Source organism: Amblyomma mixtum, chromosome 3 (assembly GCF_055824585.1).
Source record: "Amblyomma mixtum isolate Tamu chromosome 3, ASM5582458v1, whole genome shotgun sequence".
Classification (NCBI taxonomy): domain Eukaryota; kingdom Metazoa; phylum Arthropoda; class Arachnida; order Ixodida; family Ixodidae; genus Amblyomma; species Amblyomma mixtum.
Genome location: NC_143014.1, coordinates 220,366,815 through 220,382,210, shown reverse-complemented (window position 1 = coordinate 220,382,210; position 15,396 = coordinate 220,366,815). Strand labels below are relative to the sequence as shown.

The 15,396-nt window shown below is 44.0% G+C and overlaps 1 protein-coding gene across 9 annotated transcripts in view; it reads left to right on the top strand.

Moving 5' to 3' along the window:
- LOC149353744 (lysine-specific demethylase 8-like) overlaps positions 1–15,396 on the top strand; it is a 46,769-nt gene that overhangs the window by 22,364 nt on the left and 9,009 nt on the right. For 8 of the 9 annotated variants that reach the window (XR_016291039.1, XM_089582781.1, XM_089582777.1 and 5 more), the window contains 4 exons: positions 1,420–1,583; positions 9,494–9,629; positions 11,472–11,522; positions 14,576–14,722. Coding sequence is in view for 8 of the 9 variants with exons in the window: in XM_089582781.1 (XP_089438907.1) it covers positions 1,420–1,583; positions 9,494–9,629; positions 11,472–11,522; positions 14,576–14,722 (498 nt within the window). In the remaining variant the exon portion in view is untranslated. The remainder of the gene's footprint in view (positions 1–1,419; positions 1,584–9,493; positions 9,630–11,471; positions 11,523–14,575; positions 14,723–15,396) is intronic. The other variant, XM_089582779.1, reaches the window with a different exon arrangement.

Sequence of the window (15,396 nt, the reverse complement as noted above, 5' to 3'; positions counted from 1 at the left end):
TAAGCAGCGGTGGTGACAAAGGCGGCCCATGTTCAGAGGCTGCCAGACAGGAAGGGAGGGCGCCTGGGTCTGGTGGCTCAGGCTCTCGACTACGGCTGTCCAGGTCTGGTAGCCCGGATGTCTGCGGCTGAGGTCCAAGCCTGGGAACTCAGGGAGCCAGCAGATATGGTCCACGTCCGTCGCCGACCGCGTTATTCCTGTTCTCTCTGGCACGCTCTCTTCGCCACGGTCTATTTCCCCTTTTTCTTCGTCCTCTGCCACCCCGTGCATCTTCTCTAGCCGCAGTGTGGCGCTGGCTCCGTACAAAAGCCCCCCTTTCGGAGTTTTTTCCATCGGAAAAAATTACAACATGGGGCAGCAGCACACAAGACAGAAGCCGAAGACGCAACGAGGAGATGCTGGACACCGTTCTGCACGCACCACATCACCACACACACGCACTATGAACGGGACCACCGGTTTGCAATGGCCCAGTTCGCTCCAGAAAACACTGAATACATGACAGTCAACCATACAACAGGGGAAACACAGGAACGCACTAACAGAGCACAGAAACATTAACCACTATGTACAATATTTACAGCATGAATACAATTCAGAACCTCAAGCCTAGCTAAGATAGTCGGCACCGACGTTTGAGGGCCCTTTGATATGTTCAATGTTATGTCTTCAAAGTGAAACGTATGGGTGGTGTTGTTCTTGCCAGGATAAGTCTCGCTGACTTTGTTCCGGCACACATCCAATGTTGCGTCCTCCTCTTGTTTCCTTCGGAACGTGGGTCTTGACACCTCCAACATGTTGATGGACACGTCCCTGCACGCCATAGGAACCTTTGCTGTCCCTAGCATGGCAGAGCCTTCAGTCTCTCCTATCCCATTCGGGACAGTCAGATGTCACGGTAGCACCGTCCGGTTGATGGAGAATGGGTCCTGGGCGCCTGGTACATTTCCAATGATGACGCCGTACAGTGGAGTCCTTAAGCACCGAGCGATGGACTTGCCCGAGAAATATGGCGACGGGATCAGCACCTCCGCCTCTGGGCCTCCGAACTGTTGCTATCCGTCAGGAGCAGAGTAGCTCTATCACCAATAAAAGCCGATTCGAGAACCAGGTACTGAAATTTCGAACTGAACATTGTACTGAAATTTCGGTCAGTCACTGCTTACTGAAGTTTTTCTTGGTGTTAAGAGCTGCAGCCACACCTAAAGGAAGTATTTTATTTTTGCTGAAGAGGCTGCGAATATCGTTTATATACCTTGCTGTGCCGTTACAGCTGATTGCACTTATCAGATATGTAACTGGCAAGATGAGACAGATGTGGATAAAGCTTGTATAATAATGTAGTTTTTGTCTTGCCAAGTCCTTGTCTGCTAAGTCCTTTCCACTCAGTTTTAATGTGTACTTGTTTCCTCTTGCTAGGTGGAATGTGAGGCACTCCCTTCATTGGATTTGAAATTCCCAGTGACTCGCCTTACTTGCCCTTCTGTGGAGCATTTCATGACGGCATACTTCAACGAAGAGAAGCCCGTGATTATAACCAAAGGGATGGACTATTGGCCTGCACTCTCTTGCCAACCATGGAGGTAAATGCATGATCATGATGAAGTAGACATGCTTCATAGGGATACAATTGCAAAAGTTGTGCAGGTATAACAACCTGCCATTGTTTGCAAAGGCCCCTTATATGTCTGCTTTCACATGCTGAAAGAGGTGGCTAAAGTGCTCGCTGCCTCTTATGGCATGTCCTCTAGGCATTTTAAATGCTTGGTATTTGTAGAGCTTCTGGGAGCCATACCTATGAAAAGAGGAAACGGGGGAGGGCAATTAGGGACACTGAAGTATTTTACACTTGCTCTGCCTTGGCACCGAGGCTATGCTATGCAGCAAAGCATGGGTTCAAATTCCGCAGTTGGGCACTGACATTGCACAGCACATGGGCGCCTTCTGCGATTCGCCTCCATCGAAACGTGGCCACCCGGGTTCGAACCTGACCACAGCAGCCGCGTTTCGATAGAGTTGAAACGCAAAAGGCGCCCGTGTGCTGTGCGATGTCAGTGCGCGTTAAAGATCCCCAGGTAGTTGAAATTATTTTCGAGACCTCCACTACGGCACCTCTTTCCTCCTTTCTTCTTTCACTCCCTCCTTTATCCCTTCGTTTATGGCGCGGTTCGGGTGTCCACCGAGATATGTGAGACAGTTACTACGTCATTTCCTTTCCTCAAAACCAATTTTCATCTTTTTCAGCAGCATACGCACATTGTTTCATCTCTTGTTCTAATGGTATGAAAGGTCTTATGTTTGATTCCCAGCTGCAAATTTCACTGCTCAATTTTTTGCATTCGATGCTTTTACCTTTTCCTTACATCTCTATTGAGGCTGCTGGAGCCGCTGCGGTGGCTCAGTGGTTATGGCGCTCGGCTGCTGACCCAAAATTTTGATGCGAGTTCGATCCTGGCCGCAGTGGCTGAAATTTGATGGAGGCGAACTTCTAGAAGCCTGTGTACTGTGCGATGTCAGTGCATGTTGAAGAACCCCAGGTGGTTGAAATTTCTGGAGTCCTTCACTACGGTGTCCCTCATAGCCTGAGTTGCTTTGGTACGTTAAATCCTAATAAACTAATAAACCAATCTATTGAGGCTTCACAGGCCAACGGATGTACGTTAGTAAACTGTTAAGGATTGGCCCATTAAATGCTAAGCATGTAAAAAATTTTAAGACTCCCTTTTGTTTTTTGCAAACAAAGGGGTGGACAGTGATAGCGTAGTTGACTACCATTGCTTAGAAGATGCTGAGAAAGGTTGTGAACCTTTGGCTTGGCAAGCCAGCTTTGTGGGCTAACTGCAAGTTGGGTTAAGGTAGTGTTCTACAAATTCAGCTGAACACTACTGCCTTATCATAAGGCCAGGAAATGCCAAACCCTCACCAGAGAAGCTTAGCAGGTCTGGAGAAGTGGTAAGCTTGGCCCCGTAAGTGCTAAACATTTACAAACTTAACCTGGGCCATATTTACATATCTGAGGGCGTGAGAAGGTACATAAATATGTGTTCATGCAGCCTATGAACAGGTATGCCCCTAGTAAATTCACAAAATGAATCTATCAAAAAGGCTTGCATGTACTCATTTATTAAGGCGGGAGCTTTTAATGCCTCATCATTGTAAGCAGGAGTTGTCGACAGAAATGTCACGCTTTTCAATTGATCGAAATGGTCGTGACGTCACAGTGCGCGAATTTCAGGCAGGGGTAATTGTACTTTGGCTAGTAACCATGCAACCAATTAAAGGTATGGTATAGTGATGCTCCAAGTAAGTGGGACTGAGCTTAGTTAATTAACCAATTAGCCTGATTAACCTTTATAGGTCAGACCAGATAAATAAATAAAACCGAGTAGGAAACTGGTCGAGTTGGGGAATCGAACCAGGGTCTCCGGAGTGCGAGACAAGCATGCTAACCACTCCGCCATGCCAGCTCGATGGTTTGGGCAGAACAAAGGCACGTCTAGTGAATACGGTGTCTTCGTACACTCCAATCGTCCTCCCTTCCCTTACGGCGAGGTTCAGGTGTCCGCCGAGATATGCGAGACAGATACATTTCCTTTCCTCAAAAAACCAATTTACCGACGAGCAAGGCGTAGAGCTGAACGGGCAATGGGCTTCTGTGGACTCCCTGGCAGCATTGCAAGACGCTGTTGCTTAACATCTTAACCACACATCAGTGACACAAGCAGCAACACTGCGCTTAAGGCTTTCGCCTCATCACACTTTAGGTCAACTAAGTGCCCTCCTGAATTTTTCGTTTCATTTTGGAATGAATGTCATCTTTCCTTCAGGTGCCACTGCTTGGAACTTTTTCTGGCACAGCATGAAATACAAGCTAAAAGTGAAAATAGAAAAAGAATAGAGTGAAATACCACTCGAACAAGCTGTTCAAATAAACAAAATTTCGTTTTTTTGTTTGCTGGACGAAACACATGTTTCATCCAGCAAAGTGTAGCGTAGCTCAGCAAACATTTTGGGAAGCACTAAAGTACTGCTTCTGAGACCGAATGCAAACTTACAGCAATTTTCGTCTACAGAATTGCAGCCTCTGCAACTATGTAGCTTATGAAATTTTGCAGCACTACACTTTCCCTCGTGAAACTGTAAAATATTATATCAAGTTTAATGTTGTTTGGCTGTGCACCTGTCCTGTAACTTGAGTATAGTGAATGAGTTGCTCTATGTGTTTGCAAGGGCATTTGCCTTGGTTGTGTTGGAAGCTTGATGAGAATTTCAGCTAAAAAGGCGCTAATTAATATATCCGGAAAAGGTGAAAGCCCATGCCACTGGTCCACAGGTAAAGAATTTATAGTGGCTTAGTTGTGAGAACCATAGAACTCGCAAAATTTGTGATGGTGCCAGTATTGCATGCCAAGGTTGAGCTGAAAATTACTGCATTTTATCAGATATTCTAGATGCAATGCAGACTACATGCCTGAAGTTTTAAGTATTGTAAAATAAATGTCTGTATGAACCATTAGCTACCTTGATGTTTACTTTGGTTATCAGAATAGACCAGATTTCAGTTCAGTCAACGTGCACTTAAGGTATAATACCACTTTGCAAACTTGACATTTTTGACAAAAAAAAGCAATTAAAATATTTTTCATCAAAATACCCATTCATTTCTGACAGAACTATAATAAAAATTATGCTTCTAAGAAAACTAACGCCATTCCAAAGTTGTAACCACCAGTGCATCTTGGAAAACTGAAGCTGAAAGTTTGACATCGAAGTAGTTACCAAATTTTTGCAGCGTTAGTTATTTTGATAAGAGTGAAAACAGCGCGAAAGAAGCCCGAAGGCAAAACGAAGAAGGGACAGGAAAGAGTCCTGAACTGGCCTGGAACTGGCCTCTTTCCTGTCCCTTCTTCGTTTCGCCTTCGGGCTTCTTTCGCGCTGTTTTCACTCTTATCACAATGAACCAACTAGCCCAGCAAAAAGTTCTGCTTGATTAGTTATTTTCTTCATCACTTTTTAGAGAAATAATAATTGTCTTACCATCTATGTCTATTTTTGTTTGTATTAATTAAAATTCTCACAGAAGGACACTAGGCATTTGGAACACACTGGTTGGTTGTGTCAGCCTACAAACACTGAAGTTTGGTTTGTATGATGCCATGTGTCATTTCAACAGTGGCAACAGAGGGATGTAAGGCATTTTGAAGCACATGCAGATCAAACCTGATCTGCACATGTTGAAAGTTTGCCTGTCAGGTGACTAACAGCTTATCTGGAAATCTTCCTTTCTTTATACTGGCGCCGCAAAAAACACGAGAAAAAAAAGTGAGCTGCCACACTATCAGAAGCAAGAAAAAGCAAAGTAAGGAGGAACTGAGTTACAAATATGGTGGATTGCAGCCCTTCTGGACATTGCTTTATGGCATTGGTAGTTGCCGCCGCGGTGGCTCAGTGGCTATGGTGCTCGGCTGCTGACCCAAAAGACGCGGGTTCGATCCCGGCCGCGGCGGCTGGAATTTCTTTGGAGGAGAAATTCTAGAGGCCCGTGTGCTGTGCGATGTCAGTGCACGTTAAAAAACCCCAGGTGGTCGAAATTTCCGGAGCCCTCCACTACGGCGTCTCTCATAGCCTTAGTCGCTTTGGGACGTTAAACCTCATACATGGCGGAAGCATATCCCAGGATTCCTTTCACTGTCGCTAGTGCAAGCTATGTATATGCACACTGTTATTACTGTGTAAGCATGGTCAGCTTGTTGTCAGAACAAATTTATGTCAAGATGCTAGCTGAAAGTCTATGTCCTTGGCCGTATTCAGTTATCAATGTCGCTGCTGTTTTTTGAAGCTTCTTTTCTGTTGAAAATTTTTTTGTTTTCTTATGCGTCGATCCTGTTGCTTCTTGAACTGTTGTTGAAGCCTTTAAACACCATGTTCATAGTGATTGACCTCCAAGCTTCAATGATCCATAAGCTCAATAGTGCATCAGTGACGATGGGGCTTGTAAATACACTGTACAACATCGTGCATTGCCATAAAGCAAAATACCCCCCCCCCCCCCCCCCCGCTCCTCAATATCTGCATATAACCCACACCCCCATTTTTTGGTTCCTTTTTCTTTAACGTTTGATGTGGATAATGCATGTGAAAATATAGTTTGTTGAATTGTTGTGCTAATTTGGAATGTTGCATTTTGCTTTGAGAAGCTATCGAAAGAAAGGGAATACGCATGGAACATGTGTTCGGTGACATATTAATCATGCCCTCTGCATGGTGGGCAGCAGCATTTGTTGTGTGGCAATGCTGAAGTACCTTCAGAGTGATAGCACAGAAATTATATTTCCAGCACAATACCACTGTTTCATGTTCTGAGCTGACAGGAAGCGGAGACACCCTTCTAATCAGGTCGAAGAAAAGAGGGAGCTACAGTCAAACCACCTATAACAATACCGGTCATAACAATATTATCTTAAGGAACGAAACAGTGCAACTAAAACGAAGGACCAGAAAAAGAGATACACGAACACGCGCTGACTTACAACTGACTGTTTTAATCGGAAAACCACATATAAATAATCTCTAATCTCTGCGTCACAGCCTCACGTCATCATCACAAATTACTAACCTAAAAAGAAGGAAAATAACAAAGGCTGAATCGTAAGCACCTACAGCACCTGATTATTTGGTTGATTGCAGCCTAAGGTTGTCCTGACTCTATTAGCTATTACCTTAGTGAATATCTTGTAGGCAACGGACAGTGAGCAGATCAGTGAGTAATTTGATGCATGCATGCATGCATGCCCCAATAAAATAAGTTGAGAGTCTGCATATGCCCTTTCTTTTACGCAGTTGTCTTTGTCCTAGCGAAGTAACGGTCTTTTTGTTGTGTAACTTTGTAATTCGTCAGTCGTGTATGCTTCAGTCCCTTGCCTTTTGGTAATCAGGTTGTTAATATTAATCTCTGGAATAGTATTTTCTTGCAAATTGATTCAGAGTAAAGTGTTTTGTTGTCCGGTGTGCTGTGTGTGCTCCGTGTCTTCAGTCAGCAGCTGATCAGGTGTGACCCCTATCACCGGTCAACGGTCCGAATCTCCCTCTTGTGTCTGTGTGGTGTGGAGTAGTTTTTCGCTGCACCCCCTCCCAGCTTATGAATTGCACTTCGATGGGCAGGTTGGCCCAATTAATTATGGCAGTGTCTCTTCTACTGGCATCTGGGAGAATTTTCAGGCTGCAATTGTCCTGTCACACGCCTCTGGTTGGCCACGCAGGGCGCCGTGAAAAGTTTTCTGCGCTTTTCACAACCCTGGTTCTCCCGGCCCAGTTCATTTTAGCCGCTGCCGGGGGAAGTACCGGACTTACCTGGCTGTTGGTAGTGATTGGCTGCAGTATGAGCGCAGCGCCTCTTTTATTTCTTGGAACCATGCTTAGGTACTGAGAACTATGGCGTACTAAGCTTAAAGGATCCACATGGCTGGACTCAGCCGAAAGCGCATGCAATGAACAACTGTTTGCGCTTTGTGCGACTCGGTAACATCGGTACATATTGGCAATAAGGAGGGACAAGTTGAATGTTAAAACTTCTGATTGTGAGGGTGAGGAAGGGCCGATGAAGTGAGTATGAGGGCGAGGGAGGGCGAGCAAATTTTACGAAGTGAGGGCCAGATAATTTCACAAAATGAGGGCTAGGGAGGGCCAAGGGTTTATTGGCGAGGGTGAGGGAGGTATGGCAAAAATGAGGGCATTTGCCCACCTCTGATCATCTGGATATTTCAGACTGTACTTACTGGAATTTCTTGCTCCATTCTGCTTTTCTACTCTTGATTCTATGCCAGGCATAGTTACATGCAGCCACAGGTGGATGTGAGCTCATATCTACTAGTTTCATGCATTGGTGACTTTTGTAGTTTTAAAAACTCTGGCCATGTAATAGTGCTCTGTGAAACTTGTAGCATGTGTAATTTCTTGCAGTAGTTGAATGGCAGTTGCTTCATGGGTTTTCTTCAGGTTCAAGTGAGAGATGCAAATGCATGCATAGTGTGTGCAGCACATTCCACCTGTGGCTGTGCAATGTTATGGGAACTCATTCATGGCTGCATGGCTTCTTTGTTCATTTCACTGCTCACCGTTCTGTGCCTCCATTTTGTGTTTTGGGGCTAGTCAGGCTGCTTTAGCAGTAGTAAAAAGCATGTCTGCTTCCTGCTGATAATGAATATGGTACTTGCTTGCTAACTTTATGAAAAACCGTTGCTGGAGTCGGACATCCAAATGTTTTTAAAAGTTGAACAAGTATTATTCAGGGACTGAGAGGCTAATGTGTGTGCCTCTAAGTGCAAACTCAACTGAAGCATAGGCTGTCCACTTTCTTTGCACCAGGCCAAGGTGTTTGATCTGGAGTTCTGGATAACTATAGGGACGCAGTTTGATATTTGTTTAACATTACAGATGTGTGCATACGATCTTTGGCATTCGTATGTACAGTGGAATCTGAATGATACGAATCTCACGGAGTTGCGAAGGATGTCTGTGGCACCCAAAATTTGCACCATCAAAAAAACAAACAAAATGCATATGCTGAAGCATGTGAAAGGCATTTATGCTAATTTGTTCACAGCTGATGGGGCTTATTTGTGGCCGTTCAATGTGCATGGTGTCTAATGCATAACTAATGATCGTGGTGTCAGCATTGTCTGGGCCTCGCGTCACTGCTCAGTGCTCTCGATCAGGGGAACCCCACAGGTTTCAGAAGGAGGTGGGGAACCCCTGCATAGTGCATAGTGCCCTGAGGAAGTGTATAAAGGAAAGCTGGGGGTTGAGGCATGCATGAATTTAGGCGCTCGTGGAACCCCAAAAAACACTCGCAAGGAGCTGTGGGGTGCCGCAGAACCCAGTTGGAGAACCCCCCACTCTAGGTGCATATTGCGTGACTAGTATTGGTGATGTGAGGGCAGCACTTTGTGCTTACGAGTGCATTCATAGCTCTTGCATCTGTATCGTCCACAGTGACGCAGGAGAGCACCTGAAATTCTGTACATTCTACACGTTCAGCTTCAGCTGGGAAATTTTCGGAATTTATATCATACCGAAGTTTGTATCAGCCGTGATTGTATCATCAGGATTCAGTTGTGGTTAAATTTTTTTGTGAATAACCTTCACTTGCAAGATGGTGCTTGTCTTGTTGTCTTATTTGTCTGTATTTTTTGCCATTTATTATCTTGTGGTAAAATGCAGGATAATGTTAATGACTTGTTAGTGTGGTGCTTTTGCACAGCATTAAGACATTATCAGCATTATCACTGTGTCCCTTGGACAAAGCAATGATAGTGATGTGTGATGAGATAAAATTGGAACTCAGCAAGTCTTTATCTGACACAATGCCAGGTATCTTAGTTTTCACTGGTTAAGTCTAACTGTGTCATTCAGGAACACCTGAAACTGCAAAGATGATAGCACTACTGGTGCAGCTAAGCTTTCTTCCACTTGTTTCCTTTTTTTTTTTTTCTAGCATAAGGCACCTTGTGACTGTTGCAGGTGGGCGCACAGTGCCTGTGGAGCTGGGCAGCAGATACACTGATGAGGAGTGGTCTCAGAAACTGATGACTTTGGCATCTTTTGTCCGCACCTACATTCTGAAGGAAGAGGTGATGTGTTAGGATGTCTCCTCCTGCATGCTTTTACCATGTAGCAGTTTGTGGGCACATTGAGTGGTGTAATCAGGGCGGCAGTTCTGTCCAGAAATTTAGATGCAATATTACAAAGCCTAAAGAAATGCTGCGTGTCTTTAGAAAGTAAAGTTATTCCATTGTGTTCAGAGAGTTCCTTCGGTGTGGAGTTGATTTGAAATAAGGGGTATTCATGCATTAGTATTCATCTAAGTTCATCCATATGGCTACAGAGGAGATGTATACAGCTTTCATGGAAACATTACAGTTAAAACAAAAATGTCCTGGTGCAGGGCTCAAACCCAGGATCACTGCTTGTCTTCGGCAGTCATTTTGCCAGCTGAGCTAAGCAGGATGGCTAGCAGATAACAGGGTGAGGCCAAATTGATCAACAGGTCTCAGTAGGTTATTAATCGCTGCCTATTAACACATTCTTTTTAAATCTTTACTTTCTTAAGTCTTCCATTCTGTGTGCCTTGCCGGAGTTAAAGGGACTACGCAACAAATTAAAAGCCGCTTGTAAACATTTTCAATGCTTAGAAATGATGCTAAGAAGCATTCACACCAAGTATGAGTCTTTGGAACTGAACCGGAAATTTATTATGAATTTTAAAAAGTGGTTTTTAAAATTGACGGGCCGATTGGTGTGCTCATAGTGACCGATTTTGAAACTAAAGTCGTGAAAATAGACGTCACTAGTCCCGTGACATCGGCAGGCCACCACATGCTGTCATTCGCTGGAGCCACGGCAACCACAACGCCTTGGGCATACTTCCGGTAGCCGTGAGAATCGTCTGCTCGTGCCGCCACGCGACCTCCTCAGGCAAGCGTGAGCCAGGGCACTGCCTTCGCACATATGGTTTCAATTTACCTCAGCTGCCTCTTTCTGTCGGGAGTTCGGGAGCCACTCGCAGTGTCTTTTTCGTCCGCCCAAGGCGAAGCGAGACCAGAGAGATGCTGTTGACGCTGCTGCTAGGATGCGACAACTGGAAGTCGCAAACCGAATGTCAGTGAATGACGTATTCATGGCTGGGGTCTAGTCCCGGAGCTGTTTTATTTTCTGGTGCCCCGCGTGTACGAGTTGAGGGGGAGAGTAGGAGCGTAATTTTTAATTGTCTATATCTTCGTTGTTATTGGTGCTAGCTCAAAAATTCTTGCGCTGGGGTGATGAGTGATGGAATGCCTATCTCTTGTCTGCTTTACTTAAACTCAATTAATTTATTGCATAGCCCCTTTAAGGCAGAAAAGGAATTCTCACTATGCAACATGGAATGTCACGGCATGCAACAGTTTCTTAGCTTGTTTTGTCTCTGCTTGCTTATGACAACCGAAAACTCCAGATGGGCTGGTCTTGCATAATTTATTAATTTGATAGCATTAGAAGGCTCATTAAGGAAAAAAATGTGGCATTGGTCATAAAATCTGCCTATTAGCTGGGTCGAAATGATGTCACCAGATCGATAAATTCTCATTAGCTGGAGGGAAGTAATGTCACCATACTGGAAGTGGCATCACTTCCGATAAAGGCACGAACAGCTTTTATTGCCATTGCATTGCCAACATGTCATCTGATCAGGCGTGTCTGATTTTTTTTTTATTTGATTGCATTTTGTAAAGTAATAAGCCTGCCATCTTGTTTTCTTCCAAGCAAGGATTAAACGAGCTACTGGAGTGATACAACAAATGCTTGAGTACCTACCTTACTGATGATTTTTTTTACACTGATTTCTGATGCTTCATGCTATGATGAGGGATTTGCCTGTAACGCGGGTTCATGTTTTTTTGCTCTAGTTTAACATGATCATATTGTTTCTTTTACAGGGTCCTGATGTAGGTGTAGGTTATATGGCTCAGCATCAGTTGTTCCACCAGGTAGGAATGAGTTGGTGCTTATGTACCATTCCACCAATCTCATTTCACTACTGTGCTTCTAAATCATTGATTAAAAATTGCTTCAAGTAAAAAATTTCCTTCTATTTTTTAGGGGCCTTTGTAATTCTTGATTAAATCATTCAGGTTGAACTCCCAAAGTATACACTCAAGCCCGCTTTTAATGGCCACAGATATAAGGAACGCTCACTTATTATGAACGAGTACGGTGCTACCATCAAAAAATGCATTAGGCCGATAGCAGTTTGTCTCAGATACAACGAACAACTTTGGCCACACCACTCTGTTATAGCGAACGAGAAGGCGCTGTAAAGTGCCCCGTTAATGAAGTGGTCGCGTTTCCAGCAAGCGCGGAGATCAAAGAGCATCTCTCGGCACTTGCGACATTGCCCCAGAAAGAACATGTCGACCCAGAAATCCAATAAAAAGTCAACACTGAAACAGTTGTAGGCCATCAGCGTGTGCTGATGGCCTACAAATGCAATCATTGCCTGCATGTTCGCCAGCTGGGCAAAGCATCCCAAGTGAAAAAAGAAGCGCAGTGAGTGCGAGACAGGGGCATCGTCGAAGGCGAAGTCAGGCGAAGCTACTTATAGGTCGTGATCATTTAACAGCAGCAATACAAGAAGTTTGAATGCCTTGCTGGCCATGCTGGTCACGTGGTACGTGTAGCCTGCCCAGTAGGCTCCATCTTTTGTGCTCCTACCACGTGCAGCCATGCAACAGACAGCGTACAGTGCAGCTAATACATTCTGTGCAGCAAGCGCTGCGCTACTTTCTTCACTGCATAAGCCTAGGAATTGTAGGTGACACTCTCGAAAACACTTTTGATCAGACGCATGTAGATTTGTGGCAATGCGTCGCTGATGCGTAGCTGGCCAGATGTTTCCTTGGATGACTGTGTTCCTGTGGACCACAACATCACAGGGCTGCAAGCTCTGACGAAGCCATTTAATGCTAAGTACAAGCACTCCTCTACCGCTAGGAATCTGATTAATGTAGCCAACCTGCCACCAGCTGCCATGGATGCTTCAGCCACGATTAGTTATATCTCATGCCTAAAATTGATAGTTGGCAGCAAGAGTCCCGGTGAGGAGAACATGATCACCCTGGAGAGCCTGAAAAGAGCGGTGGTAATTAGTGCTTGCTTTGAATAAGTAGACATGCATAACACAGTTATTTAAGAAATAAACGCCACTTCTAGTGAACTTAATAGTTATACGGAGAGTCCATTTACTATGAACATCGGATATAGCAAACAAAATCTGCGTGGTCGTCAGGTTCATAAGTGGACTCGACTGTGGGAGATTTCAGTTTGGCAGTACTCGGTAACATATACTCAGACATGGTTGCATACAGCTACAAAGGAAAGCTATGTAGCTTTCACAGAAATTTTGTACTTCAAGAATAATTTATCTTGTTCTGAGGCTCAAACCTGGGACCACCACCTATCCAAGGTAGTTGGTATACCAACTAAACTAACTGGGACAGCTACCAGATGGTAGGGTGAGCTGAGTTGATCAACAGCTCGATTTTATGTGGATTTTTACTGTAACGGTTTTCGTTTACTTGGAAGCTAGTCTTCATGGTGGGATATTCTAAATACATTGCACTAACATCTGCTATTTTTTCTAGTGAGCAGCTGTATCTATAACCTGTCACTCTTTGAATTTTTTTAACTGTTGCTGTAACAGTAACTTTCTTTTTGTCTAGGGAACTGTTACTTATACTAATAACTGTTTTTTCTTTATTTGAGCACAATGGAGTTGCGTGTAGACACTTTGCTGTAACACTGTCAAAAAGCAGACAATATAGAATCTCGCACCTGTTGTGTTGATCCTACCCATAAGTGGGACACAGCCTTACAAAAGTTGTCTGTCTGGCACTCTCGTTTGTTCCTGGATGGCATGATACCACAGCTAGAGGAAACCCCATGGGCATTACTCGAAATTAAAAGCATTTTTGTCACTGCTTTTAATATTCCTTTCAAAAGGCACCACTATCCTGATTATTCCCATAGAATGTATTGTCACCAGAGCCGCCACACTTGATGCGCTAGCTTTTGCAACCAGATGGGGGAGCAAGCATATCAAGGCATGAGCAGAACTTTGTAAGTTGCCAGGTTCTAGGTTTCAAAAGCATTCAGGTCATTATGTAAGTTGCCAGGTTCTAGGTTTCAAAAGCATTCAGGTCATTAAATTAATCATGGAACCTGTGCTTTGTCACAACTCCTTTTTGCTGTTGTGCTGTTTTCCATCTCATACTATATATTTTACACGATGCTCATATGTTCGTGATGTTCTCTGTATGTTAAGCATACGTCATCTTTATAATGCATTTCTACGTCTCTTTAAGCCGCTGTGGTTGCTCAGTGGTTATGGTGCTCAGCTGCTGACCCGAAAGACGTGGGTTAGATCCCAGCTGCAGCGGTCGCATTTTGATAGAGGAGAAATGCTAGAGGCCCGTGTACTGTGTGATGTCATTGCACGCGAAAGAACCCCAGATGGTCAAAATTTTCCGGACCTTTCCACTATGGCATTCCCATAGCCAGAGTCGCTTTGGGACATTAAACCCCATAAAACCAAACCAAACTTGCGTACCATTAGTGTTGCTTTGTTAAGAGGAAGTCATGATCCCTCAAGATGTTTGTATTTTCCTTTTATCATCTTGTTGCAAAAATAAAACCTTCAAACAGATCAAACATCCTCATCGTTTTCGCATTCCTACTGATGTCTGCAACTAAAGTGACATCAAAAGAAAAGAGAATGTAGCTGCTAACACACAATTCCACAAGACATGCTCAAATCCACAATTTTTCTTGGAAATGCGAAAAACCAGAGACCCTATTCATCACAATGCATCGCACTGCAACTTCGTCACTGCTTTCTTTAGCAGGCCTTTGTGCTTCGGCAGGTGGTGCTGATGAGAAATAGATAACCGTGTCTTTATGTTTCAATAAATACTAAGGTCCCAGTTAGTAGCCTGTGCATTGTATTGTTGCTATTGTTTTTGTGTGACTGTCTTTTGTTTTTTAGATACCGGAGCTACGAGATGACATATGCATACCAACATATTGTTGTCTTTCGGAAAAAGATGAAGAGCCCGACATCAATCTTTGGTTTGGACCTGAAGGCACTGTCTCTCCATTGCACCATGACCCAAAAAACAACCTTCTAGCCCAGGTTAGCGCACTCTTTGGAGTGTCAGACTCCTAGTAGTTTTTCAGGCTTGCACTATGAGGTTGAGTGAAAAATGACATTTTAGCTGAAAAAAAAATGTTTTTTTTTTTTTTTTGTGCCTGGATGGCAAAAAACATTTAAAGGTGTACAATGTAGACCAATTACTGAGTAGTTATTTATTGTGCAGGTCTAGGTATAATGAAATGCGGACCACAGGTCTGCGTTTTGGAAGGCATTTATGTAGCCACATACCAAATAAAGCTTAGCTTTGCATTGGCTTTGGCAGGAGTGCACATTCTAGGCTAGTTCACCTACTATCTGATGTATGTTTAAAGAAGCCAACAGTCAGTGAAACCAAGGAAACCATGTTTCTATCTTTTTTTTTTTTCATTTGTGGTGTTGACCAGTGAGAAATTAGAACTGCAATCATTTTATGGCTCTAAGATAACTGATTAGAAAGTAGAAGATTTGACAAGTGGCATCCAAACCCATGACCCCTTATATTGCGTACAAGGCTCTACCAACTGAGCTGTGGCGCCGGCTGTCCAATTTTCTGCTTACGGGGGTATTTATGTTGTATTTAACTTCTGAGAGTGTTCATCAGCACTACCCCTCATCCATAGAGGCAGACATCGAACGTCCTGTACTGCCACTAGTGTTTACGGGCGTGTTACGAG